The sequence below is a fragment of the Phoca vitulina genome, unplaced genomic scaffold, assembly GCF_004348235.1.
Source record: "Phoca vitulina isolate PV1807 unplaced genomic scaffold, GSC_HSeal_1.0 scaffold2, whole genome shotgun sequence".
Taxonomy (NCBI): domain Eukaryota; kingdom Metazoa; phylum Chordata; class Mammalia; order Carnivora; family Phocidae; genus Phoca; species Phoca vitulina.
This window is the reverse complement of record NW_022589705.1, coordinates 78,018,847-78,038,469: the sequence shown is the minus strand read 5'-3', so window position 1 is coordinate 78,038,469 and position 19,623 is coordinate 78,018,847. Positions and strand designations below refer to the sequence as shown.

Sequence of the window (19,623 nt, the reverse complement as noted above, 5' to 3'; positions counted from 1 at the left end):
AGGAGATTTGTGGCCCCACATTTAAAATATCTACAGAAGCAGCCCCCCTTGCAAGGGTAACAAAGAAGGGGGGAGGCGGGCTGAGGCCTGCGGCACCCCCACCCCCACCCGCTCTCAGCTCCTGGCTTGGAGCCCTGTGTCGGGACGGGCTGCTCCCAGCTGCAGGTCCATCCAGCTGCATCCAGGAGAACCATCAGGTGGTTTGGCCAATGAGTGGGTCAGTGTCCACGGGGGGGGGGGGGCCCAGGGGGGGACCGGGGGGGGCCTGGGGGGGCCAGGTGGGGGGGGGGAGGGAGAGGGTGCAGGAGGCCCCGGGCGGCAGGGCCCACCCTCGCAGGCACTTTGGGGACTTGTGTCCTGGGAGGCAGAGTCGGCCCCTAGCTCAGAGCAGAAGGGGGACACAGGGAGACCAGGAGCCAGGCCACATGCCCCTCCCCGCCCAGGGCTTGCAGTCCTGGGAGACCCAAACCCCCTCCCCAGCCTGGGGCCGCATTCCAGGAACCAGCCTGCCTTCCTCAGCAAGGCTCCTAGCTAGTGAGGGGCTGGCCCTGGACCAACCGGACCAACCCCCTGGCGAGCGACAGAGGGGAGGGAAGCAGGCCTCCCCGGTGTGCAATGCCCCGGGGGGCTCGTGGCAACATCCCCTCCGGGCCACACTTTATTCCGGGAAAGGCAAGTAAGTGCCCCCACCTATTCTCCAGTGTGAGTGCGGGGCTGTGTGTTGGGGGGAGGGGGGGAGATTGTGCATCCACGTGGGATTGTATCTGACGTGCCGGGGTCACTGGCAATGCGGGTGGTGTTGGCGTCGTGGGGAGGGACTGAGTGTGACAGGGCAACTCAGGGGACCCAATATGGGCTGACTGTTCCAGCTTGACTCCACTGTCTCCAGTGAGCCTGAAAGCTGGAGACAACATGCGTGGTGCCACAGTGTACGTGGAGGGGTGGGGGGGCAGAGAGAGGGGCAGGCCGCACCGTCACCATCAGGCAATGATGTCTGGTGACTCGCATGGTCATAAGCACTGGGGGGCCGTGAGAAACCCGTGAGACTCAGCATCTTTGGAAGAATGTGTGTGTCTGGGACAGGTCTGCACCGGCTGGCTGGTCAGGACTGTGTATGCTTCTGTCGTTGCGTGCTTCTCTGTGTGTGACGTGATGTGTGACCGCGTGGGAGATGGTGTCTGGGCAGAGCCCACTAGCAAGAGGGAGGTCCGAGCAGCCCCGCCCCGCCTCGCCAGTGGCCCCCAGGGCACTCTCAGGAAGTCAGTTCCTTAGGGGCAGAAGGGGATGAGGCGGAGGCCTGTGGTCCGTGTGCACGGGGTGCACGGGGCAGGGGTGAGGGGAGAACGACCCCACAGCCCCAGAGAGGCCAGGACAGACCAGGCTGGCAGCAACAGGTACCCTCTGTCCCGGGCAGAGAGGGGCCCTGGGACAGTGGCGAGAGGCTGCAGTGTCTCGGTGATTTTGAGGGCTCAGCCTGCCCAACGCTTGTCCTGGAAACCAGCCGGAGGGCCTCTCTAGCTCCAGGAGGAGACTGGGGCCAGGGTGGGGCTCAAGCCCATGTCAAGCCCCACCCCTTCTCCCAGCAGCCAATGCGCAGCCTCCTTCCTCCTGTCCGTCTGACATGAGGCCCCGAAGCTGGCTGATTGCGGGGAGAGCACAGCGCGGGGTGGGGTGGGGTGGGGGGGGAACAAGAGATGAGCTCATAAGGGCACAGCCGAGGGCAGATGGCAGCGCCCCCGTCCCTCAGGCAAGGTCTGTGTGAGGCTGGCAGTCTGGGCAGACCTTGGGAGGGCGGGCAGAGATGAACTGGGGCCAGGCTCCCTTCCAGGCCCAGTCCCAGGCCAGGGCTGGTGAGGCCGGGCCGGGGGCTAGGCAGAGGGGTGATGCTGAGCTACGGGAGGCACTGTGGCTCCTCTAGGCGTAGAACTCCTCCTGCTTGTCAGGCTTCTGGTACGTGACGCTCGCCTGCTTGGGCTCCTCCAGTGTGTAGCTTCCCTCATCCTTCTTCTTCATGCGGTAGATGAGTAACGTGACCAGGAAGGCAGCGAACAGGGCGCCCACCACCCCGCCTACAATCACAGCTGTGGAAGAAGAAGGCAGAGGTCACGGGCTAAAGACAGGGTGGGATGAGCTTAGAGCCTGGGCAGGGGGCTGAGAGTCTTGAATCTGGGGCGGGGGGTGGAGTGAAGTCAACTCGAACACCCCCAGCCCCGGCCGGCCTTCACAGCCCCTCGCCAGGGCCTGGCTCCCTTCTGGGTGCCTGACCCACACTCACAGACGCCCACACACACTCTAAGGGGGTGTAAGATGCCACCAGTCGGAAGACGCTCCGACGTCTCATAGACATTAGGAAAGCAAAAAACTGTGTCAGCGGAACTACAACACATCCCAACTATGGAAGGGCCTAGAGCTTACTTAAAAAAGAGTTAACTTATGAGCAGATGTGCATTGAGGACGGGTGAAGTGCAAAATGGCCATCCCCATTCTACAGATGAGGAGAAGGGAGCCTGGAGAGCTGAAGGGCCTGCCTGAGGCCACACTGCTCCTGAGTGGGGAGCAGGGTCTGGACCACGAGTCCAGAGACTCTTCGGGAGAGGCAGCCAACGCAGGTCCTCAGGGCATGAAGGCTGGGGGCAGGTCAAGCCAAAGGATGCGGTCAGAGGTTAGGGTCCAGGGGCTGAGGTCCCGGAAGGGTTGACCAGCATGGCCCAGGGAAGCAGGTGTCAGGGTCAGACCCTGGGACAGGGGAAGGTCAGAGGAGGAACCAGAGGGCAGGTCTGGGTGTTGAGGCCCCAGCTTTCCCTCCTAGGAAATGAGGCTCCTAGAAACCCACGCCCTGACCTCTTCTTGGGTTCCTAGAGGTCAAACTGAGGTCCAACCGCTGCCTCACTCTGGCTCCTCCCGGGCCCCAAGCCTCACCTACGAGCACCTCCTTCCGCTCCAGGATGCTTTTCTGAGGCAGCTGAGCAGCCGAGCTGCCTGAGTCGATGGCATTGTCCAGGAGGCCGGGGCCTGGGCGCACACCCTTGGGCAGCGTCCCAGGCGGAGGTGACGGCTTGGCTGCAGCCCCGCCCACGGCCACCACCTCATTGGCTGTGTCTGGCTGTGTGGTCTCCTCCTCTGGCAGCTCAAAGTCCCCGCTGGGCCCCCCGCTCACGGGCACCTCGGGCTCATCCCGGATCGTGGTCAGGACGGACTCCGGAGTTGGGGTCTGTGGGGAGGGTGGCATGAGCCCAGGAGCCAGGCCTGCCCGCACCTCTTGCCGTGGGGCAGCCCACCCCCCTTGCCCCCCACCTAACCCCCCTTCCCCAGTGGGTCTGACACTTAGGAAGCACCTGCTACATGTCCGGCATGGCGCTAAAACACGTGACGGGCATTTGACCCTCACGACGTCCCCAGGAAGGAAATATCATTGCCCCTGACTTACAGAGCTGGTAACAGGCTCAGAGAGGTGAAGCAACTTGCCAAGGACACACAGCTAGGAAGTGGTGGAGGCAGGACTAGAATCCCAATCTCCCCAGCTCCAGTGGCTGTGTCTTTGACCACCACACTACCCTGCCTCTCTTCTCCCGGGCTCCATCCTGTCCCCAGCCCGCCTCTGTCCCCTCTCTCTCTAGCTGCCTTAGTGATCATCTTTGGGAGACTGCTGCCAAATTGCTGGCTGGGGGCTGCTCGATGCAGACTGGTCCGCCGTCCACGCACCTGAGGCAGACGGGAGTCCCTCGGCCTGGGGGTCACTCCAAGAGCACACCCACAGAGCATCATGCCCCCTGGAGGTGTGTCCGGGAGGCCAGCCCGGGGGCTCCCACCGCGTGGATGGGGGCCCAGGGCTCGGATGCTGTGCCTGGCGTCCTGCTCTCCATACCCTTCCCGCCTGGCTGACAACCATGAGACACGAGGCGGCCCCGGCGGCTCAGGGTAGCTGAGGGCAGGGCCTGCATCCGGCCGGGGCTGGCCCTGACCTGCGGCAGCTCCGCCCCGACGGCCCTCGTCCGTGAGGCGGGCGGCAAAGGGCTTCAGTACCCCAATCAGTGCTGCTACCTGCCCCCTCGCCCAGCATGCCCAGCAGGGACCCGGCTGCTTCTCCCATTTCCTTGATCCCATGCATCCCCTGCCTCCCTGACATCTTCACCTTCTTCAACCCTCCACCCCTCACCCCTAAGCCCTACACACACACACACACATGCGCGTGCGTCCCTGGCCTCCGGAGCCAACTGCAGGGCTCGGACCCTGACCAGCCGTCGCCGGCCAAGCCCCCTCTGTCGCAGGACGAAGAGGCAGCGCCTCCCCAAGTGGCGGGTGCGGGCTGAGGGATGGCATGCTCCCCCCCTCCCCGGGCAGCAGGCCGCACGCGTGAGCTGCGGGTTCTCCTCTCCCGCAGCCTCCCTCTCAGTCACCTTCAGACTAACAACGATGGCGACGGGGGTGACAATGACAGTAGGGAAACTTCTGGTTGGTTTACCGCTGCCAGGCACTGTTCCAGGCACTGGACAATTCCCACCACACTACGGTTCGCATCCTATTATTTCCTCCCCCTCGCAGACGAGGAAATGGATGTCCAGTGAGGACCAGTGACTCCTGAGGTCCCGAGGCTCCCAAAGGCGGTGGCAGAACTCCCCGCCGCGGTGCCCGTCTCCCAAGCCCCTGGCCCCGCCCCCGCCGCCACGCTTCACCCACTCCCTTCCCCATCCATATCTTGTCCCAGCATCCCGGTCTCCCTTCCATCCCCGGCCACCTCGACCACTGTCCTCATCCTGGGCCTTACTCCCAGACTCGGCCCTCCGGCCTCATGCGTCTCTCACCCTCTCCGTCCCCAGACCCTCCCGGTCCTCAGGCCCTCCTGCCCGGCTGCATCCTCCCTCCCCCAGGCCCTGACCCACCCTCCTCTCCCCACCTGCTCACCTGAGCCACCTCCGTGGGTCCAGGGGCAGTGGTCCCCAGGGGCAAGGTGCTCTTCTCGGGGACGTCAGCCTCCTGGGTGGTGGCTGGCCTGGGAAGGGCCCTTGGCCTGGAGGTAGCTGTGCTGCCCATCCTGGGCGTTGGGGCCTCTGTGTCCAAGACGGCCACCGTGGTGGGAGGTGAGGGCGCTGCTGGGGTGCTGGCCCGGGCCGTGGCTGCCGTGGTCAGTGGAAGAGGCAGAAGCCTCTGCACGCCGGTGGTCCTTATGACGGAGGGGGTGGCCGTGGAAGGGGGGGCCGCGGGGAGGCTGGGGGCAGCGGTGGCCACCGTGGCAGGCACCGTGGCCATAGTCAAGGCCTCCGCAGTCGTGGCGGCAGTGGTAGCCATGGGAGTGGGGATGGTGGTGGTTCTCTGGCTGGGCTCTCCTGGGACCTCTGTCACCACGGGGGGGCTGGTGGCCGGCTCCGGGGTGGGGTGCTCAGAGGGGAGCTCTTCCAACGGGGTGCCCACAGGCTGGATGTCCACGGTGGGCAGCACTGCGGGTGTGGTCGACACTGCCATGGCCACATCCGGGCTGAATCGCATGGCCGTCTCGATGCCCGACTCCTGCTCGAAGTCTGAGGGGGCGGGGGAGAGGAGAGAGCTAGGGAGCTGGGTGATTATGCGGGGCGTGAGGGCCCCAGGTAAGGAATGGCCATCAAGAAGAGGGGGGGCTTCCAACCCTCACTCTGCACAATTTTCCCAGGACAAGATGAGGGAAAGAAGGAAGGTAAAGCCTGGCCAAAGGTTACCAGTCGGCTGGTGGCTGGTGGCTGTTCCCTAAGTCCTCTCTGCTTAGCCAAAATTTCTTCTAGGGGGGCACCTCTTCCAGGAAGTCTTCTGTGATTATTCCAGACCACACCGCCTGGACCTTCTGGCAGGTTGAACCCCGGCAATGTCCACTAAAGCCCTACAGGGTTTTCAGCCCTTGCTAAAGGCTGGGGGCAAGCAGGGGAGTGGCATTCTAGGAAAAGTCAGACCTGGGTACCCCCTACCATGAGCACGTGGTGGCGGGCACATTCAGAGCTCCCCCCAGGGGCACAGGCCACAGGGAGACAGCAAGGACGGGAAGGAGCCCTTCCTATAGGGAATGCTGGAGCAACCTGGCCGCCTCTGAGCCAGGACACGTGAAGGGGCCCGGGAGGAAATGAGGAGAGACAGAGAGAGAGAAGGGGCGCCTGACCAGGCAGAGAGAGGAGGGGTGGCAAGCAGCCAGGAAGGTTCAGGAGGAGAGACATGACCCAGCAGAGATGGATTTTACGAAGATTAACTTGCAAGAGGCTTACATGGAGTAAGCTAAAGCAGGGAGACTCAAGGCAGGGGACCATGGGAGGCCAGGGCCATGGCACCCAATCTCCTACCATCCCATCAGACCATCTTGTCCCCTCCTTGGGCCCAATCTCAGCACAGACCCAATGTGGGGCTCAAACTCACAACCCCCGGATCAAGAGTCGCCTACTCTACTGACTGAGCCAGCCAGGTGCCCTGAGCACACAGCCCTTTTTACTACCGTTTTTCGAGCTCCTTCTCTGTTCTAGACCCTGACATCTTGTGCTGAAGACTTCCAGAGGCTCTAAGAGGACATATTTGGTCTCATCATTCCCAAGTGAGAATACAGGGCCTGAGAGAGAGGGAGTGGCTGAAGGAGGTATAGCTGTTACGTGGCAAAGCTGGGATTCAAACTCAGGGCACCTCCCTCACTTTGCACCACTCTGCTGGCCTTTCCCAGGCCTTTCCCACGGAACCAGGCTGTCCCAGGCACAGTGGCGGCATCTGCCCCTTTCCATGGCTCCCGGAACCTGCCCTGGGCTACTGCTGATTGGACGGGAGGGGGCCCCCTGACCCAAGCCGAGTCAGCCAAATGATCTCACCGAGGATATGCCACTCAACCCAGACGTGGCTACTAAGTCCCTGCAAGAGGTCAGGGCAGTACTGTCCCCTGGGTTACTGAGGAGTGTCGTGTTCCCTGCCAGGGGCGGGAAGTCTGCAGGGAGACACGAGCAGTGCTCACAGACAGAACCGTGGGGAGCAGGGGGTCCCGAGCTCTGAGGTCTCAAGGCCCTGGTTCCAGTCCCAGGAGGGTGGTCTGCCCTTCCGGTGCTCGCGGTCCAGGAGCCTCCCTTGCCTGACCTCCCCCGCCCCTCACCCCACCGTGGAAGCGAGCCTGCGTGGGCCCCTGGAGGCAGACAGGATTGCCCACACACAGGGGAGAGGAGAGGCGAGGTACTCACAGCCTGAGCCCGACCCTGAGTAGAGGTCATCCAGCTCATCATCGGGGAAGGAGTCGTCATCCCCAGAGCCCTCGAGATCCACGGGCCTCTCGAAGTTCTCGCTGCGCCAGCGCTGAGCCTGGGGAGGACAGAGTCGAGCACAGAGCTCAGCACCTGAGGCCAGCAGCCCGGATGGGCCCAGAGTGACAACAGACATGCTCATGGGCCAAGTGACAATGAGGGACAGCATCGGGTATGGCCACCACGTGGGCAAACAGAGCCAGGGCGGGCCTGATTATCACTTCCCACCCACCCGGGGGCCAGGGTAGCAGCCCCATCTTCCTGCCTGACGGCCACCCCTACGGACCAGGCCACTCCCCCATGCCCTGATCAGAACTGCTAGGTGGCAGAGCTGGGCTTAGAGCCAGAACGCTGGCTTTGAGTCTGGCCTCCAGCACTTAACTGCATGTGTGACCTGGAGTGAATTACTTAGTCTCTCCCTGCCTGTTTACTCATTACCCATAAGCAAAGAGTGCCTGCCTTCTTGGGGTGCTGTGAGCACTCAGTGGGCTAATGTGGCTGTGCGCACGCAGTGGGCTAACGTGGCTGTGCGCACGCAGTGGGCTAACGTGGCTGTGCGCACGCAGTGGGCTAACGTGGCTGTGCGCACGCAGTGGGCTAACGTGGGTGTGAGCACGCAGTGGGCTAACGTGGCTGTGAGCACGCAGTGGGCTAACGTGGCTGTGCGCACGCAGTGGGCTAACACACGTGCGGTGCCGAGCGCCTGTTGCACACAGGATAGCGTGACTCTCGGTGTGGCCGCTGTCATCAGACCCACCCTCAAAGTGCCTGTCACAGACAAGAACAGAGGCGGGGCCCCCATTCCGCAGAGGAGGGAGCTGAGGCCCATGCAGCCGCCCCCGGTCACCAGACAGCACGTGACGCAATGAGATTCAGACCCTGCCCGGGACCCAAAGTTTCTGACCCCGCAATCCCAAAGGCTGTGTAGTTAGTCCCATCAGACAGACATGGGGTTTGGGGAGATTTGGGGCTTTCGGAGGGAAGTACCTTGGGTAAGAGTGGCTGGGGGCGGGGGGGAGAGTAGGGAGTGTAGGCTCTAGCCCTGGCCCTGGGTCTTCCCCCAAACAGGAAGTTGGCCCACCTCCCCACAAAGCATCTTAATGCCTGAGTTAGCTGAGGGCCTGAAGGCCGTTTCCACTTCAACAGGGTCAGAAGGGGTAAGAGCGGCTTCTCGAGGGTCCAGCTCACCTGGCCTAAGACTCTTCCCGGAGCGGGGGGTGTCCCTCCCAACGGCAATCCTGCAGTGAGAGCCAGCACAAAGGCAAGCAAGGCAGGGGGGCACCCCCCACCCGCAGGGGCAGGCTTGGCCCCACCCCCTGCCACACCTTTGACCCTGGCTCCAGGCTGGGCCAAGCCAATCCCTGCCCCTGAGAGCTTTCCCAAGCAAAGGGAGATGGACGCCTGGGGCCCAGATCCAGAGGACTAGCACTTGGGGCTGAAACAAGTGAAGAGAGAGAAAGGCATCTCCAGCAGAAGGAAGGGAGCAAGCACAGGCTCCGAGGTGGGGAGGTGCAGCCTGGGCTCTCACCCAGGGTCCCTCTGCACCCCTCCACTTGCTGGGTTCCAGCCCCGCTGGCGGCTCTCCGTTCCTGGAATGTGCCTGATCTCTCTTGTCACTTATGCTGTTCCCTCCACCCAGAACACTCTTCCTTCCCAGCCCCACATCCTCCAACTTTTGGCCAGCCGACCTTGACGCCCCTTTCACTTCTGCCGAGAAGCCCCCCTGCTCTGATCTTTCAGAGGATCCTGTGCTTCTGAATGTGCACCTACCACCGCCGCTTGCGTGTGTCCCCACTCGGTGACTGCCCACCCCACCAAACTACACCTTGAAGGACAGAGGCAGGACCTTGCCTGGCACATAGTAGGTATTCAGGAAGTATCTATTAAGGAACAGTTGAGCTGGAAGATGGGACTAATTCCTGGGGCAGGGGCGGAGTAGGGGCAGCCTGGAGCTGCAGCCCGGGAAGCCCCATCACAGGAGGCTCTCGGTGACGTGCCGACAACTTCATCCTGGAAATGGGTTACTTTTCATCCTGACCGCACGTCAGAAGATGGTGAGCACTGATCTGAGGAAGAGTCCAAGCATCCGCACCGTCTGCCCAACGTGGGGATCCATGAAAGGTGTGTGAGCAGGAGGGGGACCGGGTCAGTGCCGCGTGCAGTGCTCAGCCTCTCACAATCCCACCCACCCGACGGGCCCCCTTCTGGGGTTCACACACAGCTAGGGTGAGGCCCCCAAACCTGGCTTCCTGCCTCAGCCCCGACCACATGCTCCACAGCCCTACGCAGACCAGCCAGGGCAAAAGGCCAGGGCAGTGAGCCAGGAGATTCCCCCCGCCCCCCCCCCCCCCCCCCCCCCCCCCCCCCATACACACACGCCAAGTAATGAATTAATCAGTATTTACTTGCTACCAGTGAGTCATGGAGTGGAACAATGAGTGTAATTGCTCCCGTGACTAATTGCTGGGTCTTTCTCGGTTTTAGACATTCCAGGAGCTCAGAGCGGCTCTCATCCGACTTGCCCCAGCCCCCATCTCTGCCCCCACTGCCCAGAAGAGCAAATCCCAGGACCCCAGACGAAGGAGATGGAAGGCTCCCTGCACCACCAGCCAAGCTGGAGTCCCTTGGAGATGTTCTGTGCAGTTCTCAGGCAAGCAGCCAGGAGCCAGAGATGGGCAATTCCTGCTCAGGGCCACACAGCAGGATGGGGACTGAGCAGGGACCAGTGATCAGACTCCCATTTGTGGGCGATGTCACCTTCACGGTGTTTCCATCCTTCCAGAAAGGCCAGGGAGTAGCTGAAAGACCTCTAGCTGGGAGGAGGGGTTCTAAGAAGTCTGAGGTCCCTGGAGACCCCCAAACTGGAATAAATGTGGGGGCCAAAATAGGGAATCCACATGATTCCTCAGTGGCCCCTGCCATACAACAGCCCTTAACGATCAGCTCCTGGAAGGGCCTGCACGAATCCAAAGATTCCCCCCAAAGCCACAGACTCTTGAAATGACACGTCCAGAGACAGAGAAAGAACATACAGAGACACACCCTGATACACACAAGGCAGCCAGAGAGAGGCATCTCGTGTTGGCGTGCCTTTGGGTACAAACAGGCGCATGCACGGGGAGGGGGGCAGGCACAGGGTGGGGGTACACACTGTGCAGCTCTGAGGCTCAGAGACAAGCATGGGGCCTCCTGTGAACCCATCAGCCTCCACTCAGGTAGCTCTCACCTAGATACTATTCATCCCTAGCTCAGTAGCCATCGACATGACAACCGTTACCATGGCGACCATCTCCTCCATGCTAAGGACCAGGAGCTCCAGCTCCCCACAGAGATGTGGTGGGGGCAGGAGAGGGAAAGATCATGGAAGAACAGAGAGGATGCCAGGGAGGGGGGGGAGAGCAGAGACGCAGGGCAGAGGGAAGCCAGGGGTCAGAGGGGCACAGGGGGGATGGGGCGGGAGCAGCGCAGGGAGGACTCGGTGAGGGAGAGAAAGCAGAGAAGGCGAGAGTGGGAGGCAGAGGGAGAGAACTCTCTCACATCTTAATTTAGCCTCATGCTCATCAGACAAAGCTGGGGAAGGGGCCACCTCAGTGATTTTCCAAACCTGCATCCAAGAGAACATCCTTTCTGAATAATAAGCGGCCTCCAGATGAGATGGAAGGAGGGATGGTCAACAGCCTAGTCACCCCTGAACTCCCCCCGCCGGAAAGCTTAACCAGGGGGACACCTGTGGGGTGGGGGGTGGGGTACAGGATGCCATCTTGCCCAGCCCTCCCCCCTGGGCCAGCTGAGGGCCAGCCTGACCCCTCCCTGGGCCAGCTGGGGGGCAGGGGCTCAGCAGGGCCTCCCAGGAACACTGCAGGGGTGCTGGGGGGTTGCAGCTCCCAGGGGACCAAGAGGAGCCGAGAGGAGAGATGGGGGCAGGGAAAGCCTCCCAAGTCACAAAGTGCCAGAGGAGGATGGTGACAACAGCCTTCGCCTCCGACCCCCAAACGACCTCTCTATTTGCATAATTCCATGCATAATTAGCATAATTATCCCGGCCATTCCTTAAAGGAGCACTGAATCCGAAGGCCCCAGGACCCTGTGGCCTGCCCCTGCCCCTCACTGCGCCCCACCTCCAGGGAAACTCCCACACCGCCCCTGTTTGATAAACCCATCCACACGCCTAACACCCCCACACACTGCAGCAAGCAGGCAGTCCGGGCCGCGTCCTCATGCACACACCCCCCGCCGTGCCCCAGAGACACGCAGCTATACACAGAGACCCTAGCACACACACAGTCCTGAGCAACGTTCCCTGGCCCCAACCCGCGCGCCACCTCAGCTCGTAGACAACGCACCCCCCACGGGCTTCGGCACGTTCTAACCACAGGGTGGCTCCCACCTCACCCAGGGCACACGCCAACCCCTCCCCACGCCCAAGCATGCTCCCTAAATCACACATCCCTGCACACGTTCCCCACGGCAGGGACACAGACCTCACGGCTGTACATGACCCCCGCTCTCGCTCGCGCGCCCCACACCCACCGCACCGACGGGAGGTACAAGCCCCCGACTCTCCGGCTTCCTGCCACCGCCCGTCCCAGAGAGCTGGGAGCCCAACGGGAGCGGCGGGGGAAGCTCTGGGCTCCCCAGCCCACGGCTCAGCCTCCGCCTGTGCCCCACACCCCACTCCCTCCCTGTGCGGCCTCAGCTCGGAACCCCCCACCGCTGTCCAGAACCCCCCACCCAGCCCTCCACACACACCAATGTCCGGGCACTGTCCCCACACGCTAGCGCACAGCAAACACACCTTGTGCTCCCAGACCCCACTCCAGCCATGTGCTCCGAAGAGGACCCACTGCATCATCCTATGCCCCGCTCCCAGATGCCCACCAGCAGGCCCCTAACACCCGCACCCCTCAGTCTCCTACACACACACACACACACACACACGCACGCACACGCACACGCACCATGCACGCTTTCCTTGTGGGTACACACACACACACACAGCACTGGGGAGAGACACGGCCCCCTTCCCAGGGCTGCCACACCCCTGCCATTTTTCCTCGATGCCACCCCATCTTGACCCACAGCTCCCCGGAAGAGGCACCACAGGCTCCCACGGTGATCAGAGGGCCCCCCTCACCACGACTCACGCCCACCCAATCCTCTCCAAAGTCTCAGAGCAGCTAGGCAGGGTGAGGGACCCAAATCAGGTGGACTTTGGGGATGTCTCCTCACGTCTGCAGCCACTCGCTCCGAGTGCAGGGCGTGCGTTCAGGGAGAAAGCCAGGGAGCCTCCTACCCAGACCAGGAGAAGTCTGGGGTCACTCGTGCCCAGCTCCTATCACCTGCCGCCCCCATCGTGAGCCTCCTCTGAGAAACAGGAGAGCATAGAGGTTAAGCCAGAATGGATCAGCACCTCCCTTACTACTCGGAGGATATCAGGCAAGTCTCTGAATCTCTCACCTCAGCTTTCTCATCTGTAAAATGGGGGCGCTGATAATAGTGTGTAGCTCCTACAGTTGCTATGAGCATCAAATAGTATCATACAGGTAACGGGCTGAGCACAGGACCCAACGTGCAGAGCGGAATCAATCAACACAGCTGCAATTATTGTTAATTATATGCTAATCTTTCTATTATCCTTTCCGAAGATTTTATGTCCTTTAAGCCTTACCATCCTCATGGTGGAAAACAGAATCAGGATGATGACATCCACGCTACAGACGAGGCTACTAATGCCCAGAGAGGTTAAGAGGCATCGCCAAGGCCACACAGCAGGGGAGTGTGCGGAGAGAAACAGAGGCTGGATGAGCAGGGAGAAAGGGCGGTTACAGACACAGACACACAAATTAGGTCAGCTGGCAGGGGGCCAGGAGCCCAGCACCCCCATGCACTGCTAATCATGCTGCAAAAGCTAAGAATAAAATCAGGAATAATTAATTCTGCCCAAGCTTCCTTCCCCGTGCGAGCCAGACTCAGGCGCCACTCTCTTGGTGACTGGAGGCAATGTGAGCAGGGCTTGGGAGCCCAGCTTTAGAGTCACACAGTCTCGGCTGACTTGCTGGGTGACTCCGGGCAAGTTACTTAACCTCTCTGAGCCTCTCTTGGGTTAAACGGGGACACTAATTACACAGGTGGCATACAATACCCATTGGTCAGCCTTACTCCAGCACGTCTCCCACCTCAGTCCTTAATCTCAAGGCTGAACTAGGCCTGAGTGCTCACTGAGTTCCACTCTTCCTTCTTACAGATGTGAAAACTGAGGCTCAGAGAGGGGAAAGACTTGCATCTTCCCCCGATTAGAGGGGTGGGCGGTGGGGAATGAGCCTGCCCAGCAGCACTGGGCAAGTGAAGTGATTTGTCCAAAGACACACAGTGACGTAACTACTAGCTCGTGGAAGCAGGGTGGTTTCAGCAGAGCCCTCTGGATCCCCACAGGCTCCGTCCCCACCAGTCCCTGTCCCCAAAAGGCCCTCAGTCCTGTGAGAACTCAGTGCCCCTCACGCTCACCAGCTCCAACCTGGAGACCCAGAGCGTCACTGCAGGAATGTGGGCCGGGGCCAGGCTCTGGGCAGCGGGACAGCCAAGGGGGCGACACAATGGAGAGCCGGGCCCGGGAAAGGGCGGACACCTCGGTCCCCAGCCCCCACCCGTCCACAGCTGCCCTGGCTGGGAATCCAGCAACCGCCACATTCGCTTGCTGCTGGAGGGGTGAGGGGCACGAAGGCGGCATCTGCTGGGTAAGAGGCCACAGGGCCCCAGTGCCAGAGGGCAGAAGGGCCTGGGGGAGGAGCAGAGTGAGGAGCGGCAGAGAAGGCCCAGGCTGAACTTGACAGTCAGCAAAGCCCAGAGGCACACGCTGTCACGGACACACCCTCCCAGCGCCCTTCTTCCAGACACCCAGCTCCAGGCTCCCGCGAGGGCAGCTCTCAGAGGGCAGGACGCACCCCTGTGGGCACATCCCGTCTCAGCCAAGGGCATCCTGGCAGCAGAGCCTTCCCCACCCCGCGCCCGGACTCCACTATCAGCTCCTCGCCTCGTCCACTACCCAGCCCCACGCTCCCACCACCTCCCCGGACCCCGCCGGCCCCTGGGCAGCACTGCCCCCCCATCCACACCCCCTGGGGGCCCCGCAGAGAGCGAGCCACTCCCAGCCCAGGAGGCACCCTGCTGCTGAGACCTGCCTGGTTCTGCGAGCTAGACAAGCCCCCTTCTCCTTCTCCATACTTCCTCATTTGCAAAACGAACAGTGGAGCTTGGTGCTCTAAGGGCCTGTCTGATTCCGACACCGCGGGCCAGCCAGGCAGCCGGTCCTCGGGTCGAAGAGATCCAGGGCGGTGTTATTTATAAGAGAAAGAGCGGAAATCGCCAACATTCCCAGCAACAGAGGACTAGTGCAGTAAGCTAAGGCAGAACCACAACATGGAATATTATGCAGCTCTCAATAACTGTGTTTTCACAAACCCACACTCTCTTCTATCTGGTCATTAAAAGGCATGACTGGATAACAGAAGGCTTCCATTTGTCACTTGTTGCAAAGACTCTTTCAGGACCCGGGGAAATGCACGCATTGCTTGTCAGGAGGCGGGACGTACAGCCACGCTGCTGGGAGGACCGTGCAGATGGTTCTGTCCCTCAATACCTGGGTGACCTTGGGTGGGTGCTTAACTCTCTCGGCCTGGTTCTCCTGGTAAACAAAAAACAAAGATGATATCCACCTCGCGGGTTCACAGGAGACTCCCCCACATTAACCAACTGCTCAATAAACACTGGCTATTAATGCTAGCATCGTCGTTAAGTTTAGAAAACAGATGACAAAAAAATAGAGAACGTGATCCTGCTTTAACGAACTCCCCACCAAAGTGAATTTCTTAACACTGAATCCTACTAAAGCTTTCCAGAGACTCTCTGGGTGGTGGGATGACAGACAGTTTTTCACTTTTTTCTCTCAGGACCTGTCTGTATTTTCCAAGTTTTCTATGATAAACTCAGAGTACTTTTTTTTTAAGATGTATTTATGGGGGGGGGGGGGCAGAGGGAATCTCAGACTCCCCACTGAGCGCAGAGCCCCACACGGGGTTCCATCCCCCCACCCTGAGCGGAAACCAAGAGTTGGACGCTCTACCGACCGAGCCATCCAGGCGCCCCCAGAGTACTTTTATGATTAGAAATAGCACGTTCTTTCTGCACCCCCATCCCTGCCATTCTCTGGTCTGTGAAACTCCTGGGCGCCTTCATTCTGCAGAGAGCCCATCCTGACTCACACTGCTCATTTATTCCTGTCCCCAAGCTGGTGCCTCAAAGCAGGACTACCCACTGAGGCCCCATTTCCAGACTCAGCAGCCTACTCCCCCAGCGGCCCACCCTCCCCTCTTGTTCCCCCCACACTAAACCCTTCACGGTGCTGGGGACGGTGGGGCACTCTCAGGCCTGCCCCAAGCTGTCCCTGCCTCTGAGGGGAACCCTCTTCCCCACCTCCACCCTGGTCGGCACCTACTCGATCTACAAGCAGGATTTATGAAGCACCTACTGTGTGCCAGGCACGATTCTAGGAACTTAGGGTCCTACGATCAGCAGGACAAGTATGTCCTCATGAAGCTCAGTTAGCTCAAAACATGCCACCTCTGGGAGGCCTCCACGTGCCAACCACCTGACTGGTCCAAATTAGGAAGGCCCTTCTTGGGGACTACCTCCACCATTTTGTCATTTACCAGGGAAGAGGGGCCACCAACCACGCTCCCACTTGAAAGGGCCCCCCCTTCTACCAAATCTCACTGAACTCACTCGGTCTCCCTGGGACGCACACTACTGTCCCCATCTACAATGAGAACGGGGCTGTTAAGCTACCAGAAGGGGACTTGAACCCTGGCTTCATTGACACCAGATCCTGTGCTCAGGGAATTCCTGAACCCCTGAGACTAAAAGCAGCGATCCCAGTTTGTGATGTGATAACTCATTTCACTGGGTGTTTTTCCAGAAGATGCCTGGGGCCATTCCATCCCTTATCCTGAACAACAGTTAGTCACCACGGAGGGAGCCCTCACTATGTGCCAGGCTCTCTAATATGCACCTTGCCTCACTTCTCCTCACAGACATCTTCCCAGTGAGGGATTATTCTCCCCATTTCGCAGATGGGCATATCAGAGTCCAGAGAGGTGAAGCAACCGGCTCAAAGTCACGCAGCAGTGGGGCCAGATTTGAACCCAGGATCAGCGGAACCCCCAAGACCATACTCTTTGTACCGCAGCGCACACCTCCTCCCAGCCCTCACTAGCCTGCCCCACCAGCTGGGACCACACCACCCCCACCCCTGACAGTGTCCTGTACAGACACCAACAGACGGACAGATTGACTGAATGCCCGGGAATGAGTAGAAATGAAGGACAAGTCCTCCCCTGACAGATGGCTCAGGTGAGCAGCCCCACCCACCACCCTGTGACTCACCAGCAGCTGCCTCGGACTGAGTCTCCGGGCTCTGCAAACAGCCCTGCCACCAATCAAGGTGAGGGCCTGCCCACTCCTGGGGCCCACAGACCTCCGACGAGCAACCCGGTGTGAGGTCAGATGTTCCAGTCCCAGCTTCCAGAGAACGCTGGTCAAGCACCTTCACCTCACGGGGCCTCAGTGTGCCCTCCTATGAAATGGGGATCATGATTCCCCACACAGAGATGCCGTTGTGATGTGCCGAGCCGGGGCTGGGCAGTTAGGAGGTGCTAGGACGCAACACGGTGTCCCAACTCAAAGCTCAGCTCCTCAGAGACGGACCCCAGACCACTAAATCCACCCAAATTACCTCCCAACACACCCAGTCACTCCATCAACGCCAGGGTTGTCTCCCAGTTCACTAGTGCCTGCAAAATTCGCTTACTGACTTTCTCGTTTAATGTCTATCACCCCCTGCAACAGCTCCTGGGGACGATGACTGGGTCCGCCGAGGCCACTCCTGTGTTCCCAAGACCCAGAATATTTCTGGGACACAGTCAGCCTCCATATTTGTTCAATGATCACTGGGAATGGGATCACCCTCAACAGCCCCACGGCACCCCCTTCCTGCCCCCAGTCACTGTGTGATCCTGCGGGAGGCCCTGGCCTCTGGCCTCTGGCCTCAGTCTCCCCATGTGTAAAACCAGGGGATTTTACAAAGCTTCTCTCTGATCCTTCCAAAATCCAGCCGGAAGGACTCCAGCTAAAGCTGAGAGGAGGGACGAGAAACTGAGACTGATCCCAGCATATTTTTTTCATAAAATGACTCTGCAAATTATATGCAAAAACCTGCAGATTAGCAGGCTCCCACTGGAGCCTACAATTCCAGCCACTTTACAAGCAGGCCTGGGTTGGGGGGAAAGGAGCATTTCCCGAGCACCTGCTGAATGCCAGGCTCCTTACAAGGAGCCAGGTGAAATGATCCTCCTTACCCCGGAGACAGGCCAGGCGACTTGCTAGAGGTCACAGAGAACTCAGGTGGAGAATCGAGTCAGGATGGAGCTGAGGGGTGGCCGGGCAGAGGGAAATGGGACCTGGCAGTAGGGAAGGGGCTGGGGGGGTGCAAAGAGAGGACCCAGGGCCCTGTGTCTGGTTCTCATGCTCACAGGACCGGAAGGAAGAAGGCGAGCCCAAGAGGCAGAGGGATCCTCAGCCTGATCTTGGGGGGCCCCTGAAGCCAGGTGGCCCCCAGGCCTCCTCCAGGACACTGAACAGACCCTGGAATCAGCCCAGGGCAGGCCCAGCCCTTCCAGCTGTCCTGGGAAGCCTTACAGCTCTGACACCCTCCCCAAAGCTTCTCAGGCACGTGCCAGCATACAGCCCGAGGACGCACAACACACACACACACCCCCAAAGTGTCCCCATCTGTGTGTGTGTCCAAGCCCAGCCTCCTTGAGGAATCGGGCTGTGGTCCCCCTCACCATCCCATTTGCTAGGTTATTTATAACCTAGCAGGAACTCACACGTGCCGGAGATGCGACTCCCCACCCCCAGCCCTGAGCTCTCCCACTGGCTTCGGAGCTGATCCACTTCAAGGGATGGAACGAGCCAGACTCGGGGAGTGAGCCATGGGGGCCCACCAGCACCACTGCCCACGTGGAAAGGTGAGACACAGAGCAAGGAATCAGACCAAAACACTGGGGGAAGAACATGCAGAGCCCCCTGAAGCCCGCCGAGGGCCACTCTTGCCTCCAGCTCAAGATGACACTCTGTGAGACTCTGTGGGTTTGATGGGGAAAGGGCGGGGCTCTCACCCTCCTCTCCTGAGTCCCGGGAGATAGGCAGGGCCTGGCAGGAAGCAGGGGCTCTAAAGCTAGACTGCTTGGGTCCAGATCCCAGCCCTGGCCCTCTGGAGCTGTGTGACCCTGAGCAAGTATCTCCCCTTCTCTGAGCTTATTTCCTCCCTACAAAATGGACATAATAACAGTACCAACCTCAAAGGGCTGGGAAGATGAAATGAGATTATCCAAACAGGTTCTTGGCCCAAAGCCCGGCTACTTCTCAGCTGGGTCACCTGGGGGCCACTCCCTGGCCTGAACCTCAGTCTTCCTATCTGCAAATGGGACAACACAGCCCAGAGGGTCCTGAGGACTGAAGCATTGGGCTCTGACATACACAGCACACACAGATTGCTTTCTCTTTTCCTCAGCTCTCAGGGGGCCCTGTGATTCCCGACCACCCCCAGCTTCTACCCGTGATCATCTTTATCTCCCGTCACTAAACACACAGAGGTTTTTAAAGATCTTGTGCCGCCGAATCTAAACAGCTCCTCGAGGGACCCATTCTCCCCTACTTTTGCGGTGAGCACCCTGCTTGTCAAATATAGATGCTCCATAAATACCTGAGGGATATATGGATGCAGGAATGAAGGTGACCAGGGTCACAAGAGAACGGGTGTGGGGGGGAAGACGGAGTAGTTGGAGCCTCGTGAGGCGGCCACGGGGGCAAAGGGCCCGGCAGCTCCGCAAAAGGTTACACGGAGAGTCGCGAACAAGCCAGGAACTCTACGCCCGGGCCGTGCATCCGAGGGAAGGGAAAACATTTGTCCACGTAAGTTAAAAAAAAAAACAACAACATAGCTGCCTAATTCATGATAGGCAAAAAGTGGAACCGAGCCAGGCGTCCATCCGCTGACAGATAAGTAAGAGATGGCACGTCCACACAACGGAATAGTACGCCATAAAGAAAGCCCTGAGGTCCCGGCACCTGCTGCCCCACGGACGAAGCCTGGAAACGTTACAGTGGGGGGAAGAAGTCAGCCGCAGAAGACCACAGTGTGGACGCGGCCCGCACTCACCGCACAAGGCAGATCCGCAGAGAAAGAAAGGAGAAGAGACGGCGTAGGGCTGGGGGGCTGGGGGGAGATGGGGAGTGACTGCTAAAAGGGACAGACTTTCGGGGGTGAGAAAAATGTATG

At 60.1% G+C, this 19,623-nt stretch overlaps 1 protein-coding gene across 1 annotated transcript in view; it reads right to left on the bottom strand.

Annotated features, from left to right (window-relative positions):
• Positions 1 to 267: 267 nt before the first annotated feature.
• Positions 268 to 19,623, bottom strand: part of SDC3 (syndecan 3) — a 34,338-nt gene continuing 14,982 nt past the window's right edge. Inside the window, exons 2-5 of the mRNA XM_032414934.1 lie at positions 7,170 to 7,287; positions 4,903 to 5,516; positions 2,920 to 3,211; positions 268 to 2,081 (exon numbers count right to left, since the gene is read on the bottom strand). Coding sequence (XP_032270825.1) covers positions 1,915 to 2,081; positions 2,920 to 3,211; positions 4,903 to 5,516; positions 7,170 to 7,287 — 1,191 coding nt within the window. The 3' untranslated portion in view covers positions 268 to 1,914. The remainder of the gene's footprint in view (positions 2,082 to 2,919; positions 3,212 to 4,902; positions 5,517 to 7,169; positions 7,288 to 19,623) is intronic.